This window comes from Monomorium pharaonis, chromosome 10, assembly GCF_013373865.1.
Source record: "Monomorium pharaonis isolate MP-MQ-018 chromosome 10, ASM1337386v2, whole genome shotgun sequence".
NCBI lineage: Eukaryota > Metazoa > Arthropoda > Insecta > Hymenoptera > Formicidae > Monomorium > Monomorium pharaonis.
The window spans coordinates 18,835,523-18,854,786 of record NC_050476.1 but is presented as its reverse complement, the minus strand read 5'-3'; the positions used below and the strand labels follow the sequence as shown (position 1 = coordinate 18,854,786).

General features: G+C 33.2%; 1 protein-coding gene across 4 annotated transcripts in view; it reads right to left on the bottom strand.

Annotated features, from left to right (window-relative positions):
- Positions 1–415: 415 nt before the first annotated feature.
- LOC105836001 (secretin receptor) overlaps positions 416–19,264 on the bottom strand; it is a 73,094-nt gene continuing 54,245 nt past the window's right edge. The window contains exons 4-13 of one of the 4 annotated variants that reach the window (XM_012679739.3): positions 13,989–14,095; positions 12,099–12,257; positions 9,798–9,892; positions 9,018–9,367; positions 7,228–7,358; positions 7,060–7,145; positions 6,746–6,890; positions 5,227–5,521; positions 3,870–4,042; positions 416–654 (exon numbers count right to left, since the gene is read on the bottom strand). In XM_012679739.3, the coding sequence (XP_012535193.2) occupies positions 532–654; positions 3,870–4,042; positions 5,227–5,521; positions 6,746–6,890; positions 7,060–7,145; positions 7,228–7,358; positions 9,018–9,367; positions 9,798–9,892; positions 12,099–12,257; positions 13,989–14,095 (1,664 nt within the window). In that variant the 3' untranslated portion in view covers positions 416–531. Of the gene's footprint in view, positions 655–3,869; positions 4,043–5,226; positions 5,522–6,745; positions 6,891–7,059; positions 7,146–7,227; positions 7,359–9,017; positions 9,368–9,797; positions 9,893–12,098; positions 12,258–13,988; positions 14,096–19,264 lie in introns of those variants that run through there. The other 3 variants (XM_036292515.1, XM_012679741.3, XM_012679742.3) reach the window with 3 other exon arrangements.

Sequence of the window (19,264 nt, the reverse complement as noted above, 5' to 3'; positions counted from 1 at the left end):
ACTCGATTGTGATTGGTTAATTTCTTGCGGCTTAAAGCTTAAATCTTTATTGTAGACGAGGGCTAAAGAATTTTTAAAGGAAAAGATATAAACTTCTTAATATTTGAAAAGACTTAATTCATATAAAACAAATCTGAGCTAATTTATAAAAAATGATGAAATTGTACAGAAATTTTGAAAAATTCAGAAAAATTGTATGAAGAATTCTAATTGCAAGACAAATTTTCACCAGGGGGAACTAAAAGAAAAAGGCTCAGTCTCTGTTTTATCGCTAACAATAAGCATAACGCGCGCAACAGAGGAAGAAAATGCGTGAAAGAATATGAAGTAGATAATTCTTTTTATTCTTCCCTCTATCTCTTTTTGGTTTTTTGAGAATTTATTAGCAGAAATTTTAAAAATTCTCCTAATTTTCTTTTTTCCCATCCTTTTTGAAGGACGGTATGCGCGTTCGTTTAAACGCGCGTGGAACGTTTATAGGACAAGTGCGACATGCATTTTTTTTCTTCCTGCCGTGAAATGCGGGCGTTATCACGGATGTCCGCGATGCGGCTGTAGATTGTGCAACTCGTATGCGAGGTGACAGCACTCGGAGTCACTCCATCGATGCTGGTCGCGGATCCTGTCGACATTCGGCCCCGACGCATCTGACATCTGAGAGAAAGAGACAATTGTTCGCTAATTCAATAGAGAGCGATTTTCGGGACATGAGGAAAGTGGAAATAAATAATCGCCTCTTTCTCGAAGAGAAAAAGAATATGACATTTATAGAAGCAATAAATATTCTTATTAAATTATATCGAATATATTTTTTCGTACAATTATTTGAAAAAGCATGGTATTAATATAGATTTTAATAAAAAGGCAATACAAATGTTTGGGGTGTGCCAGACACTCCATGCAAATAATACCGTAACCTTTGTAATTAGCGTGTGATAAATATAATTTTTATTATTATTTAAAAAATATGTACCTCCAGCAAATAATAATATAACCTTAAGTACAATTTTTTTTACTCAAAAATAAATATAAATATATTATAAAGGAAAGTCGCTACTGGTACATACGCATTAATCCATTTCAAACTAAAATATTGAAATATTTCGAAAACAATGCATTTTTGACAAAAATGTTTCAAACAAAAGTTGTAGGGTTCGGAGGAGTTTATTAGGTGAGCTATTTAGATTTTAGGTCCGACGGGCTCCTTGAAACTACAATTTTCAATTAAAACATATTTTTTGAAAATGCATTGTTTTCAAGATATTTCGGTATCTTAAATGGAACACTGTCTATGTATTAACAGGGAAACCCGGGGAATGAATGGGATAGCGGGGTAAAATGGGACAGTATACTATTATTATTATTGCATACAACCGTGCCGCAACCGTGCGGAAAATTTATTACAATCAACAAAGTTGCTTCTGTCTTAAAACGACCTGTTAAAGCAGTTCGAATTTTCCGCGAGGTTGCGGCACCATGCAATAAAAATAATAGTACTATCCCATTCTGCCCCGGATTCCTCTATATATTAATTTACACTATCTGTCCAGGAAAAAATGTTTCATAAAAAAAATATATAAATATATAAAAAATATGTCCATATATGTTTATATATTAGTTTCCTTTCTTTTGTAAAATTTCTGTTTGATATAAAAAATAAATAATAGTCATACTGAAAAGATAGAAACTAATTTATTGATAATATATATGATTATATATAGACAATTTTTCATACTTAGCTTTTTTAAAAGAAGCAATGCGAAAATTATTTTTTAAATTAATTTCTATCTTTTCAGTATGACTTATTTTTTTATATTAAACAGAAATTTTACAAAAGAAAGAAAACTAATATATAAACATATATGGACATATTTTATGTATATTTATATATGTTTTTATATGAAACATTTTTTCCCGGGCGTATAATTATATTATTGAGTAGGAAATTAAAATATTAGATGTATTACTATTATTGATGTTTGCTTGGATATTAATCTGATTAATATCTAATGTAACTTAATCTAGTTTATAATAAAATATGTAACTTAGACTTTAAAATTTAATTGTAAAAAAGTTTACAAAAATTACATTTTTTGCAATAATAAAACTCCAAAAATAATAAATAATAGGATATAAAAATAAATATAATTTTAATATTTTTAGTAAATTTAAATTATTGTTTAAAAATAAATCAGTAAAAATAAAGAATATGACATGTATAATATATATAGTTAACATTAAAATTTAAGTGTTGTTTAAGCAAAACGTCTAAATTAAATAAACAAAAGAATTAATAATATATAATATCTAATTTTAAATTGTTTTTCTGAAAAATATCTTCAATATTAAAACATAATTCTAGTTCATAAAATAATTATTAATTACTTTTATGATTTATAAAATTTATTTTTTATGTATTAATAATATTATGTTAAACTTCTAATTTGATACACGCAAACATATATACACAAATTAGATTTATATATATATATACTTACTTTTTAGTAATTAAATCTGTCATATACATTATGTTATATATTTTTATACTTAACGCAAATTTTTCTACAGTTACAAAATTATTAAAATTACCTCTATTCAAAAAGATGTAGAATATTATTAATCTTTATTTAATTATAAATCATTGAAAAAAGGCAATAAAAATTGAGATGTAAGGTTGGAGTGTCAGAAATATCTGACCCAAGTAATATTATGTAAAAAAACGATCGAGTTAAGTAAGTAAAATTTGAAAATATATTTACTTTAAAAAGTATACATATTATTTAAAAAGTCTAACAATTGCATTTTTTAATTTAAGCATTGGATTGGTTAGATTATTTTAATACATAAATTTCTTTGGATTTAGAAAAATGTATTAAATTTAAAAGAACATTTTTTTGTAATAGTAAACTTAATTTTATTTGATTTTTTAATTATTTATATGTGATTACTTTTTTGTTTGATTAATTTACACACACGATTGATTTCAGAATTGGATGGTAACTAGTTAAAAATTAAAAGTTAAATAACACAATTAAAAATTAATGACTTTTAATTTAGTCAATTTGAAATAATTTTTAATTTCAATTATAAACATATAAATCTTAACTTGTTAAATTCTTTCTTTAATTAACAATTTATCTATAAAAAAGAAAAAAATGTAAGAAAATTTCCATAAAACACGACATTTGCTGTTATTTAAATATTTTTATTAAAAAAATATTTTTATAAACTTAATCTACTAATGAAATATTAAATTTATTTTGATAATCCAATTGTAACTGTTTTGTTCAGAGTAATCTACCCAGTAAACACAAAACATTGCGGCAATTTTGTAATATTGCTGTAATGTTGCTACAATGTTATAACATTGCCGCAATGTTGCTGCTATGTTCTGTGTTTGCTGGTAATTTTAAAAAGTTACATTTTAATTTAATTTAAATAAATACTACTTTTTAATACTAACTTTTAATTTAATCTTAATGTAACTTTTAACATAAAATAAATTCTACATTTTATGTTAACTTATTGACTGTAATTTAAATAATAATTTAAATAGTAATTTAAAACTTAATTTAAATAATAAACATAATACATAAAAAAAAATTCAAACAAGTAATTCATAAATAAAAAAAGATCTTTATGTATCTATAAAATATTTGTGCTTTCGAGATTGATCGTTTTTGTGCTTTCTCGTACAGTCTTATATCCATTCCATGTACGATATAGAATTGTATAACGTATAACGTATTCAGAGCGCGATATAAAAAAGAGAGGGAGAAAAGCTAGGGTAGATATTTTATCGGCGACTGGATCACCGGGATTACGCTGTAGACGTGTACGGATACTCGCGCAAACCAAGTGGCACTCACCGAGCAGAAGGAGAGCAGCGATTGATCCGTGTACTTGCTGCACAGGGGCGATGTATGATGGGTTTGATGATCCTGCGTCGCCGGCCGCGTCGCCGTCGGCGGCGGCTGGCCGTTACCGGCGATCTCTAGGTAATCCCGGCTGCTCGCTAGACTACCTCCTCTCGTTCTAACATCTGCAAAATTGCATTGCGGGATTCGTGTCGTGTGCGCTGCGCAACTTTTGCACGACTCGAGCGCGCGGGATTTCGTGCTGCATTCGAGCGAAAACGCTCCTTTTAATCTGGCTGAACGGTATCGACCAGAAAGAGAGAAAGAGAGAGAGAGAAAGAAACTCTCTAACTTCACTTTAAGGGCGCCAAACCGTCGCGATGTCTGACTTCTTTTACACGTATCGCGTTATTTTCAGCATGGCTACGAAATATTTATGTCTTACGATTTTCTAAGATGACAAGAGAATCTAATATATTTTTATATTGATTAATGTATCGAATTTTCAAAATAAATCCGTTGTTCTTACATTCGATATTGCGATTGAGTTATGAATAACACTTTAATATTTATCTATGATGCGTATTTATTTCAGGAATCATCAAAAGCGGCTATAAGTTGCACAAAATTTAATCTACCTTAATTGAGATGAGACATGCGTTCAACAATATTAAAATCGAGGGAAGGTCGTAGCAGGATCTTTGTATCTCAATAATATTTCTTATGTAATTTTATGTACATTTTCTAGTTCTTCAAAGTTTTTCTGCGCGTCTTGAAACGCAGTAATCACAGCGTTAATTCGATAATCAATTTAATTCACGCTGATAAATTAATTTTATTTGAAATCTAGAAATCCATCTGCTTCGAAAGTAAAATGTTTCGAAAGAGAATCGGCGAAAGGATTTTACCCGTTCAACGCAGCTTGCTTTTCAATCATCTGCTAAAGGGGACTAATACCAAACACTGAAACAGTAAAGGCGGCTTCGATCAAACTTCGATTAACTTAACCGGCGATCAATTTATTTAGTGACACCTCACTATTTTCCCGTGATACGAATAGAACTTTCAATAGAGAAATTATATTACCCAGCGAACACCAACTAAAAGTTAATATAACTGTTAGTTATAACTTCCTAACAGTTATAAGTTATATTGTTAACTGTTATACGTAACTTTTAGTTGGTGATCGCCGGGTAAGGGCAACTGATCTTGTAATTTAGAAATCTTGCTGGATATCGCGGCCGATCGTATTAATCGCCGATCAGATTGACCGACGTTTGGTCGAAGTCGGCCCGAAACACAACAACGTGACGACAAGAACGAGACACATGGCGAGGGACACGACGTTTTGTAGGATTTAAGGGGACACCTTGTGTACTCGCCATCGAGTGGGTGGACCGACGAGTAGCGCGGTCCTGGTAAAGGCAGACGGGCGGCGTCTTCCAGCGCGACTTCCACCAGCTGGACCTCTTCGACTGCCGGCGGCTCCCGTTGCCGGGTTTCGCGACGTTGCTGCAGCTGCACGTGCTGACCGAATGCGTCGACGGCCGCGAGCCCCATCGGATCCCGCGTAGCCGCGACCACTTGACGCCGCGGAGCGTCCTCGACACCTCGGCCCGCACCTCGCCGTTCAGGAAGCAGTACAGCACCGCCACGAAGAAGCCCTTTCGGGGGAAAAGAGTAGAGATACAGTGGCAACGATTACCCCTTCGCACGCCGATTTTAATTGTCATCCAGCAAAATCTGGATCTTTCAATGCAATGTTTTCAGAAAATATTTCTCGAAGAAGTAAAACGTAAAAGGGAGCGAATGTAATTTGCGCGCCGTCTCTCTGTTATACCCTTTTACGTTATAATTTTTTTAGTGTTAATATTAACGAAGTTAGTTATCGTGAGTTGAATCGATTCGTCAATGCAGTAAGTAGCTCAACGATGTATTTACGATCTACGTAAAATGATTACTCTCTCTCTCTCTCTAGGGAGTGTAAAAGGCACTCACTGGTTATTTCTTTCTTCATAGTAAAGGGATAGTAAAAGAATATAGCAAAACACAAGCGCTTAGCTTTTATATTGTTTTATATTGTTTGTATAGCTTGATTGCCGCACCCGTGAGTGGCCATATATCCCATCCACTTCGATATACGGCAAAATGTAAGAATTAAAAAATTCACTTTTTTCAAATACAAGGGATGAATATTTTGTAATTCAAATTTTTTTAGTAATAGAGTATACAATTTTCACTGGCGTAGTTTACTTTTCTTAGTAAATAATACTCGATAAATTAAATTTTTGACAGACGCAACATATACATCCCGAAATTATCCCAAATTGTAAAGAAATGTGTAAAATAAATATCATTTAATCATTTTATTCAAACATGTTCCTCACAAAAGTATTCCATTTATTTTGTTTTTTTATTAATTTTTTTTTGTCTGTTTATTAAATTTTTTTTCTACGAAAAAAATGAACGTTAGAAGAAAGAATGCAGTAAAATTAGAATTTAATTTAAAAATAAATAGAGAGAGAGAGAGAGAGAGAGAGAGAGAGAGAGAGAGAAAAGAATTTAATAATACACTGAAAAAATTCAAGTTCTACAACTAGCATTATATAACGTTGCAAAAAACGTTAATCCAGCAAGTAGCACATTTGAGTAAATCAATTTTAATAAGATATAAAATTATCTATCCGCTCGATTTCGCGCGTGATTCAATCTTTTAAACTTTATGGATTAATTAATCCAATTTTTTGCGTAACACCGTTCAACTTAGCTGTTCGGCGAGATAATTGATGATAAAGCAGTCGTTATGAGCGCTCGATTTCTTGTGTAACAACTTAAGGCAGTTTGGCGTCCAGCAAAATGGATTAGTGCTATTAATAATTGCGCGTTACCTGGAAAGATGCGAACAGCTGGTCGCAGAAGAGCCACACGACCTCCACGGTTTCGTTTACGCCGATGCTGTACGACATCCCAATAAAGAACGCGTAGTGAACTCCAAAGAGCGGCACCAGTACTAACGTGCTTCTAGCCCATCGCCTAATAATCATTTTTCAGATATACCATACGTTTGCACAGTCAAAATTGTTTAAAACAATTTTATGGACGCGTCTCGCGTTTTATTAAGTTCCATTAAAAGGGAAATAATATTATAAATTACATCGTTCTATTTACATCGGGAATGTATCTTCTATCGTACAGAACTCACTTGTATCTTTCTGTTTCTTCCGACATGGTGGACTTGAGTTTCACCAGCAGCACCCTCACGATGTTGATGAAGAGCACAAAATTTATCTAGCGTAGCCAAGGAAGAGCGACGGATTAATGTACGAGTGAATTAATTATGAGCTTAGCGAGGCATTCGTGAGGTTCTTACCAAAATAGAGAGCATCGTGGGTACCCGTATGAAGAGGAACAAGAGAGGTTTCTCGTTGGTCGTCCAGCAATACGTATCCTGGAATATGATCCTCGTGACTACCCAGGGTAAGATAAATATGGCTGGCAAACCTGCAATGGAAAGTTGCGACAATTGCATGGCAAGTTTATTAACTGGGTCATTGAGTTTATTAATAATAAAGTTTCTCTAATAATACAAGTAAATAATTTAGCGGAAAATGTTTTCTGGTAATCCTGTGAAGTTCATAATCAGAGAAAAAAAATACAAATATGTTGTCAAAATTTTATATTATCGTTTAATTTTTATTTTATTAATTTAAGAATTAATAATGTAAATATAATATAAAAAAATATCGACGCTTGAAATAATTGAGATTAATAGATTCGATATAACACTATTTGAGAGAAAAACGTTATGTATATATGTGTGTGTGTGCGTGTGTGTGTGTGTGTATAATAAAAAATATATTTCAAATTAAAGTGAATATTGTATTGTTACTATTCGTGTTGCTGCATAATTTTCACAATTGATACGATGTTACATTTCATTTGACGTTATAGAACTGTCATGATTTTTTAGAACTCTTCTTGAAAATTGAGGGATTCTACAATTTCCCTGAAAATTGAGGGATTCTACAATTTCCCTGTAGAGAATTCTGTCGAAGACAGTCAGGAAGTTTCAAAAGAGAGACCTACACCGATACTCATCGATACTCACCGATACCTACAGAAAAATTACATTTGCTCTCTTATTCGTATCACGTAAAAAATAGTATTCTATAATAAAGTTGGTTTCCATTAATAAAATTTTTAATTCTGTTCTTCAATTATCGTTAAAAATCTTTAGTAATACAACAATAAAAAGAATTATACACAATTATAAAAAATAATAGATATATATAAACACTTAGAAAAAAAATTGCATTGCAAATTAATTAGCTAATAATGACAATTTTTGTTTTAATGAATATATATGTATAAAGTCTTTTAATAGTAATAGTAAAGTTGTACATTATAAATTTTCAGTAAAAAAGTATGAATAAAAAACATTTTATTCTTTTAAATTATTTAAAAGAAAGTTCCCTTTATATATATTTTAATATAATGCACAAAAAATTAAAAAGTGACAAAACAATTAATACTTAAAAGCAGAAAGTAAATTATAATTAAATAAATTATAATTAACATAGAACGTGAAAAGTAATATATCACATTAAAAATAATTTTTATTATTAAATTTTTATATTCTGTTTTTCAATTATTATTAAAGAATTAAATAAAAGAGTAAAACAGAGAGAGAGAGAGAGAGAGAGAGAGAGAGAGAGAGAGAGAGAGAGAGAGAAGAGAAAGAAAGAATAAATTATATATATATTAAATATGTAAGAAATTAATTATACAAACATTTACCGAAAGAAAAAAATCTTGTCCAAATTAATTAGTTAATGGGAGAAATTTTTATTTGTTTTAATGAATATAAATACAAAGCTTTTAATCTTAAAATAATTAAATTTCTGAAAAAAATCTCACTAAGAAAGTGTTAATATCTTATTCTTTAAAATAATTTAAAAGAGTTTGTATCTTGTACATTTTCTTCTCTAATAAAACAAAATAAAAGATAACAAATTAATTAATAATTAAGGAGCGCAAAGTAAACTACAATTAATGCAACACGCAAGAGACAAGATAATGTGGGATTACAACTAATGTTAATCAGAATCCCCAGAAATCCTTTCATAATCCACGATGACTTCCCCGATTAATCCCACTTACCCCATCCGAAGACGATGTAGCCCGTGATGCTGGAGCTGGAGTCGGTGAAGAGCGCGAGGAAGACCAGATTGTGCAGATATACACCCTCCATCAGAATCCAGGAGTAGTTCGCGAGGATAAAGTACTGCCACAGGCTGGTGAACGTCTTGCACTGCCAATTGCTCTCCTTCTCGTCGAGCAGCCAGTAGCCCTCGTTAACTTTGATCACGGCGTCCGCCAGCCCGATCCCGGACACGAAGAGTATGTCCTTCAGTAGCGCCATGAAGGCACGCATCACGAACGAGACGAACAGGTGCATGTGCAATATGTTCCGCGGGCATCGCAATTTCCTACGTCCGATGGGAGACAAACTTGAACGTGGCAACGCGAATTACGAATTTCGATTAGGAGGGTGCGAGAGTCTTAAGCGGCGCCGAGTGTGAGTGTGCACGACGCGACGACTTTGAAACGAAGATCGATGGTGAGAAATCCGACGAGGAGGAAATCCTCCGAGATTTGCGATTTTATGTCAGCGTAAACAAGACGTCAAATTTATTGTACACTTTTACGGGGGTGCAGCCCCGACGTTAAAATTCTTACTTTACAGCGCGTGATACGTTAATGCACAAATAAACACATAGAAATGTATACGATAAAACGCGCGCTCTGAATGACGTCGGGCGGTTATTTTTGTTAGTTTTAATTGAAAGAAAAGAAGCAAGAAGCAAGAGCGTTTAAAGCGAGGCGCCTTTGTTTTGCAATCGTGTGTTACGATCTCATTTGCATTTGAATAATACTTACTTGATCGTGGCCAAAATGCAAAACGCGATGATGAGGGTGAACAGCGAGATCGAGTAACCGAGTTTCGAGATGGTCTTCACAATCGGGAAGAATTTCTACAACATGCAATCGCGTTCCAAATGGGGAAGTAATTAATTACCATTTACCTGTAAATTTAATTAATTTAAGTAACCGGACGCGCGTCGCGCGTGATCAGAAAAGGAAAATTGTTATTAGAGCGATTTCTATCAGAAATAAATTATTGTAAATTAAACGTAAATAATTTTGAATAATTTTGAAAGTTTAACGTTACATGTGAAATTATTTCGCATAAGTGAGGTGCAGCTTTTTCTAATTAATTTGTTGAATAGGCAGCCTCAGCGACAAGCTCCCTGACAATATCGTTATGTATAATCTCCATTCACGAGAGTAAATTACGAAAGTTTGAAATTGCGCTTAATTTGCGGCTCTTGTAAACCTTTCCTAATTCTCTACTATACATCTCTATAGATCTCTGCACTGTACTACACTATAGCGGACTGTACAGTACTGTACTGTACTGTACTGTGCGACGGTGGCATTCCACGGTCTCATTGTGCATTCCCTTTCATGCCACTAGCTTTATGATCTTCAAGGAGATCACCTGCTATTACGTTACGATTCCGTGGTCGCTTTACGGAAAGCTTCTATACAAAACTTGTATAGGTCGTCCTATATTCGCGCATCAAGTAAAAGCGCTTTTATCGTTGATTTTCATTTGAATTTAACGGTTGGATTTGTCAGGATGATATACAAAGTGAGGCGACTTTTGAAATAAAAGTGGCAAATAAAAATGGTATGCTTCTTTCGCTATAGCTTGTCAAACATTTAGCAGATTATTATTAGTAAGTTTTATTAATTTTTCTGGTAGTGAAATGTGATAATATTTTTATACCTAATAGTTTGTATTTTGGTTGATATAAAAATTATTATCTAAGAACAAAGAAATACTTGAGATGAATTATTTTAAATCTTAACTTGATTATTATATTTTTCAAGGACTTTTTCCACAAATTTATATTTTTTAAAGAACAGAATTAGATTCAGCAGTTACAAACTATAAAAAAAGATATGTATTATTACTATTATTTCTATTTGCCACATCGTCTTTTAAATTAAGACGATTAATTTCTATTTTAAATAGACAGTATTAATTAATTCCCGGGAAAAAATGTTTCATATAAAAACATATATAAATATGTATAAAATATGTCCATATATGTTTATATTATAGCTTCCTTTCTTTTGTAAAATTTCTGTTTGATATAAAAAAATAATAGTCGTACTGAAAAGATAGAAATTAATTTAAAAAATAATTTTTGCATTGCTTCTTTTAAAAAAGCTAAGTATGAAAAATTGTCCATACATAATCATATATATTCCGGAATATATCTGGTTATATATGGACAATTTTTCACACCTATCTTTTTTAAAAGAAGCAATGCAAAAATTATTTTTAAAATTAGTTTTTATCTTTTCAGTATGACTATTATCTTTTTATATCAAACAGAAATTTCACAAAAGAAAGGAAACTGATACAAACATATATATGGACATATTTTATATATATTTATATATGTTTTTATATGAAACATTTTAAAACGGGTTGATTTTCTGAATTACGGTGCCATTTTACGGAGCCTCTAAAATTTTGACGGAAAATTCATTGCTCTGTTTTATTTTTGAACATTAACGTCGCTACTGATAAAACTGACAAAAAGACAGATAGGTCACTGAAAAAGGTAGAACTCGTTTTAATTTGGGTTTCAAAGGCCGGCACCTCAATTGCAAACGTTACGTGGGTGTGCGAATCCCGCCCGGGATAAAAAAAAAAAAATTAAGCGCGCAGGTCTTGGTGGAAAATTCTTTTCAGTATTTTCCGCCCGACCTCCTCGATAACACCATTACGACGTAGCTATTGGTTCATTTGTCCTCGCCCCGCTCGGTTCATTATCGCCCAAGTCTGGAAACTAACTCTGCAGCAACGTCATTCACGGGGTTTACCCTGCGAACAAGGGTGAAGCAATCGGCTGCGCAGCCCTCCCGCCCGCTGGAAACGACAAAACGTCGTTTATGGCCTCTCATTTCCTCGCGTGTAGAGAACAGCGAGGACCCTGACGTCACCGACGCGCCGTGTGATTCCGATCGATCCTTTCATCTCCGCCGTTTTCCGCGCGTAGGAAGAAATTTCGTTGTTTCAGAAATTTATACCTGTTCATCTGTCCGCTCGTGCTTTTACCGAGATTAATAGCCCGTTGTGTCGCGACGTCGCTCATCCTTTACCTTAATGAGAGTGGCGTTGTTCGCCTGCATGTCCGTTATGTTCATCAGGACGGTGACCATCGACGCCGGGTAGCATTGGCTGTAGTTGCTCCACGTGCTGTCGGTCTCGGCGTTCCAGTACCACTGGCCATTCGACATGCATTGCCTCGAGGCGAACGCCTGAAAGACGCAGCTTCCTCTTATCTAAACAACTCTTTTCGATCGACTCGAATATCACGATATTACGGCGATTATTACTTAAGAGGGTATTCTCGCTTTTAGGCCTCAAATCAAAAAGTTGATTTAGTACTTTCAACAGGAAAATGGAATCCTAATTGTTTCGATATTAGTTTCTTAGCCAATGAATAAAACTTAAACTTAAATAAATTCATAATATTGCAAATAATGACCTTTGACGATTTCGATGTGTGTTTTTAGAATTATTTCACAAAAAAGAGTTGAAAAGCTATGCATTCTCGTTGCATTTAACCTGTCAAATTAAATGGTATTAATTTTAATTCCACTCAATCTCGACTAAATGCAGGAAAAAGCCGGTGAAATGACTTTGTAAACCTGTTTAGAGTGTTTCAACTTTCGAAATCATTCCAACTTATTAATGAACGTAAATAAACAACATATTTCGCCATTTTTTACATATTTTTAAATTAATAAAAAAGTGAAAAATACAAGAGATTACACATGCAATACTTAAAATACATGCATTGTACAGCATTTTTTAATCTTCTCTTTCACTATTAATTTTTCAAATTTTTCCCAAATATAATGTTCTTTTAGACATTGTGTTCTTCAGATTCAAACAGTAAAAAATGGCAAAATATGTTATTTATTTCAGTTCGATAATAAGTTAGAACGACTTCAAAAGTTGAAACGCTCTAAGTAGATTTACAAAATTCATTTCAGACTCTTTACTTTCCTGCATAGAAATTAAATAGTTAAAATTAATACCATTTAATTTAGTAAATTAAAAATATAACAAGAATGCATAGATTTTCTTTTTTTTTGTAAAATAATTAGAAAATACACGTTAAAATCATCAAAAAATTACTATTTACAATATTGTGGATATTTATTTTTGTGGATTACTTTTTTTCTTTAATTTAAGTTTTCCTAAGTGTCATCTTTTTAAAATCTTTTTCTTTTCAGATTCAACGGATCAAAATCTATTGAAAATTATGAGTTCCTTATTTGCCACTTTGAGAGGAAAAATCAATACTTTTTGCCCTATATCGTTCGTAAAGACATACTAAATTTTATATAAGTTTATATAGCTGTTATACTTTAGGAAAAAGGTTTAAAAAAAGATATGAAAATAACAACGAGAATACGCCCTTAAAATTAATTAGTATTTTTTAATTAATATAAATTAAGGTTTCACAGATTCAGCATCAATAACTGTATTACAAATTTTGACGTTCGGAGAGTTAACAAAAATATAGTAATATACCGGTACCTCTCGAACTACGAGAGAACATGTCGAAACAGAAGTGCATTTCACATATTGAAGTTACATTTCAAATCGATTTTATTTGAAAAATAGAAAATTTTAATTCGCGGATCATCTGCTATGATAGTTGAACGCAAGAAAAGTATAAAACAATATGGCAAATTCATCAAGTCATTCGGACATATCTGGTCTAAACGCAAAGTCACTTGAATATGAAAACTGGATTTTATTACGTCGATTCGCGAGAGTCCTATGTCAGAGAGCGGCGTTGTTGAAGAAAACTGATATGGGAAACTGATCCAATCAAGCTTCTCGCGGTTGTAAGTAAATCTCGATATTAATTCGTTCCAGTGATATTATATTACCGAATAGAATTTCGAGACGAGCTTTCGGGACATCTAGGCGGATCAATTAGGGCTGAATTTAACATGATCATAGCTACGTACACGAGAGTCGAAGCCCACGAAGTAAGAGGGGCACTGCTGAACGGCCAGTTGTCCAGGTGCCGTCGAGTTCCAACATAGTATCCCATCCCAAATCTCTGGACACCAGCCTGAATAGAGATCGCATTGAAAGATTAGCGCAGAGATAAATAGAGTAGATTATTTGGAACAGCAGCGTAATTATTATGGCACACAGAAAAATATTTATTCTACTGTCAAGAAAAGCGATTATACAATTCACTTTTTTCCTTCTAATAAGCAACGGTTATCTTCAATAAAGAATATTTTCTTGATAAGTCTTAAAATATATAAAATATACTCCTCACAAATTTTAGAAAAACTCTCATTGTCATACTTGAAAAAACATTTATACTCCTTTCTCGAAGAATATTACAAAATCGAATTGAAGAAAAGTCAAAGTGGTAATTAAATCAGATTTTTATTTTAACTTAATTAAAGCGTTAAATTATTAGGATTCAGAATAAATTTTGAATAAATTTGTTACTTATGACAAACTTACGATAGATTTGCGGATATAAAAACTTATAAATTATTTAAAATAAATAATACTTATTTAATTCAAATACACATTTTTCTGCATGTATACAGAAGTTTATTTTAAATAAATCTTACTTGTTTCAAGTAAATAACAAACGTATTTTAAATCTATTCATCAAGAAGATTTTGCAGAGATAACCGTTATTTAAAACCAAATCTAAAAAAGTAAATAGCACACAGAAAAAAAAGTAATATAGTCAATAACATATGTGCACTGAGAGAAAAAAATAATTGCATTAACCATAATTTATAGTTATTTTTGGCCGTAACAATATTTTTATAGTTAAATTAACAATATAAATTATAGTTAACTATATTATTGTTACAATAGCTATAACATTTGTTCATACAAACATATGTATGGTTAAACGTGCCATAATTGTGATTTATGTATGGTAGAATATGTATAGTAGAAATTATTATAATTTATAGTAAACTCTTTAGTTTATAGTAAAATTTTTACCCTGTTTGGCACAACTATACATATATGGTTATTTACACTAACATTATAGCAATAATAACTATAAAAATAATATTTGCAACTATAATTATTTTACTATGCAATTATAGTTGCAAATACTAGTCACTTTTTTCTCAGTGTGATTGCGGGCTGCTAACTACGTAAAATACTCAATACAATAATATTTGCTATTAATGCAAGTACAATGTTGATACTGCAATAGCATATATTATTGTATTCAGTATATTTGTAGTTGGCAGCCCACAACTACATATCTTATTAAATATATTACAATTTTTTTTTCAGTGTAGTAAAACTAAAAAGTGAGAAACTGCTTTGCTTGCTCAGCATGAGAATAAATTTTTCTGGGCGTATTATACATACATATGCGACACAGTAGCGAAGCAATATAATTAATATACATACGTACGGCACGCAGGAGAGATACAGTTGGGAAATATTCCCACTTTTTGGCAAACCGTTTGCGCGCAATTCTGTTTATGACAAATTTTTAATTACGACTTCGGCGGAGTTAATCCACGCCGGATATTTTCTACATTAAGTCCTTTATATCCGCCGGACACGCGCCAATAAACTCGTTTTCACGAAACGTACGAAATATCCGCCGATCTTCCATTCGCATTCGGATCTCTGGTGGCGCGGCCCGGGTGTAGAAACAATGGCACCACGACGGCAAGCACGATACAGAGAGATCCGATTATACATATATATCCTCGCTGCATTATTATTAACGCGCTGTATTATTAACGTTATTTCGAGCGAATCGGCCGTTTGCCATAAACGGGAATAATGCAGGACCGACCGGCCTGATCACCGTCGCCGTCGTCGTCGGGGATTGCTCGCCGTTCGCAGCCGAGTGCGAAATTCGACGCGGGTCCTCCGGATTGCCCGAGGCGGGGTCTTTCAGCGGCTTACAGGAATAGGAATCCCGGAATCCTATTAAGTCCTGCAGATCCATGTGGAATTGCATTTAGCCCGCGCGTATTCCCACATGATGTATATCGTGCATCCGCGATTCTGTATGCGAGTGCAGAATTATGTAGAACGCACGGAGAGCGCGGGCCGCTCGCGCGCATTTACTTGAAACAATGTATCTCGATATTATCGGCATATTCATTATATGTTACGTGTGAGCCGCGGCGAATTACGCCGTGCGTCATCCGATGCATCACGTATTCCCTTGCGCGCCATATGCGTGACGATAGTTTTGTTTAAGAGCGAGGAGAAAAGTTACGCTTAAATCTTAAACGGAAGCGGATATGCTACATCGGTAATCGCATTCGAAAAGCGAGGGGAGGAAGAAAGAGTGTGTAGATGAGTCTTTCCTTCGAGGGCACCGCGCGCTGTGCTTTCTCGAATGGAGTTCCGGCGTTCGGACTAACGAGATTTGCACAATCGAGCTTGTCAATTTGGACGAAACTTCAGATGGAAGCATAAAGCGACTTAAAACTTGAACAACGAAGTATTTCGTTTGCGTGTGCCCTCACTGAAAAATATGTTGTATTTGTAACTATAATTGCATAGTAAAATAATTATAGTTAGGAATATATTATTTTTATAATAATTATTACTATAATATTGGTAATGATAACTATATATTTATGGTAAATGCTTATAATAATCATTTTATAGTACAACTAATAACCAACATAAATTTATTATATTAAATGGTTGGGTCCCCAATGGACCATAAATTTATGTTGGTTTAAACTATATTATAGTTCTCATAACCATAATATTAGTTTAGGCAACTTATGATATGATTGCTATAATCAAAATGGAGATTTTTACACAGTTAGTTGTATCATAAAATCATCATTATAAACATTTATCATAAATATATAGTTATTATTATCAATATCATAGTAATAATTACTATAAAAATGATATTATTAACTATAATTATTTTACTATGCATTTATAGTTACAAATACAACATATTTTTTTATCAGTGCTGGCTTTTATGCTTTAAGAATATAACGTGGAGTCTTAAAATGTGTTCTACAAGAATTAAAGCCCGAAAAGTATAATTTTCACTAAATAGAATAAGAAACTTCTTATCTTTAAACTGGCACTGTGTATTGTAAATATAATAATTATCTTTCGGACATATAATAAACATAAGAACAAAGGTGCCGGTTTTAATTAATATTTTAAAGATTTAAGAGAATTTAAAAGAAAAAATATAAAAAGTACCTGCATTTGTTTAATGTCTGCATTCTTGTGGAAATTTTATATTTGTTTTATATTCGTACGCATTTATCCCATAATATTTTACATGTACTTTTTTAATAACATTAATAATGACAAAAGATAAAGAAGAGAATATTATTTAAAATATAAAGCAATAATTTTTTCACTTTTTATTTACAAGTTGCTTTTGATAACAAAATCCTTTTTCATATAGATGTGGTAATTTTTTCTTGAATATAATAGACACATTTGAACAAGAATTAAGACAATGTTATTGAGAAATTTTAATATTTTGAGGAATCTTCTCCTAGATTCTTCCCCTCCGGAAAAACTTTTATTTTACTACTTACTTCTATACATTTTTATTGCGCGTATTTTTTTGTTTAATTCTTGTCGGAATAAAATTGTTCACTGGGCGACGCTATTGATAGAAAATAAATTTGACGCTGTGACCTGGATTTGGAAAAAAAATAGACTTGTTTGGTTTTTTTGTAGGAAACCCTTTTTATTAATATTTTAAATTAAATACGAGATAAAATGAAATCTTCAGAACCAACGCGATTGTTGGTGCGTAAATTTATGTCGGCGCTACTACTTACTTTATTTCATTTGATTAATCGTCTCAATAAACAAATATCAATTTACGCACTAATAATTACGTTAAGGGCATTTCATTTCTTTTTTTGTATTTATTATCTCAGAAAATAATTTACTTATTTTCTGTTATATTTCAAGATAAGAAAAATGGCAGAAAAAAACATGTCCGAGACAATAAGCAGGGAAATGTGCGAAACTTTCGTATAACGTATTTTATAAGACCAATAAAAAAGTTCGTCTGGTCGTCGGGTGCGGTGTTTAAAATCTGGGCACTCCATAAATTATACATAAAAGTGAATTATGCAAAGCGGCGGAATTAAAAAAGGTAACTTCGTGTAACTGCGTGAACTATAATCTACATCGCTCATCGGGTCTTTATTCTTTCGAGCTGCATTTAAATTTTTTGCTTCTTAACGGTCGTAAAAAGATGAAGTAATTTACCGAAGCTTTCTGCACCGAGACTATGCATTTCCATTTTATAAAAAACTTCAGTTAATCCCGAGTTAAAGCGTTCCTCTCCCCCTCCTCCTCCTCCCTTTGTACGAGAGATCGAACTGCGAAATGCGATGAATGCTTTTGTAAGACGCTCTGCGAATTGTGCTCAATCATTCCGCCCTAATGATCGAAGGGGATTTACGCGTGGAAATTGAGATTCAAGTTAATAAAACAATCGTCTCTCCGGGGTGTGCGACTCGGCGTGTTAAGCGGCGCACGTTGCAGCGCGCGAGTTGCCTTACAAACTTTCCTTTGTGAGGCGACACAATAAATGAAACTCGCGGAAACTCTCTCTCTCTCTCTCTCTCTCTCTCTCTCTCGCTCGCACTTCGTCGTACAATGCCGCTTGTGTAATTAATGGCGGTAGCGCTTCGCGTTTGATTTCGTCGAACGGGGCAGCATCGCGATGCGGGATTAATTGCGACGTTAATTGCTCCGGAGACATTCTATGGACATTGTTTACTCGCGAGTGTACACGCGCGGAAACGCGAAACGCGTGTGCCGCGACACGTGCGAGGAAGCGCGCGCGCGCGCGCGCGCGCGGACAAGCTCCAGTTTGTTCGCGCATCATCTTTCATGGATCATCCTTCCCGGGGCGCATTATGCGAGTTTATAACCTGTTGATTTTCGAATTGTTTACCCGTACACTGCCAGCGCCGCCGATTGCCGGAGCCGTCATAAATTATAGTTCGACGCGAGCGTCGCGAATTACCGTTTTCATTCTACGCGAATCGCGCAGAAGCATAAATTGAATTGTCCCTTGTTATGACACGATAAAAGTGGAAGAGGAACTCCCTCCGAATTTATAAAATCGCGATCGTATCGTTATTGTGATAAAAATGTGCAAGTAATGCGCGATAGAGAAACGGCGTCAATACTGACAAAGATCTTTTGAACGTTGACACTTTTTCTTTTCTTAGAAAATAAATTATGCACTGTATTAATATTGACAGAA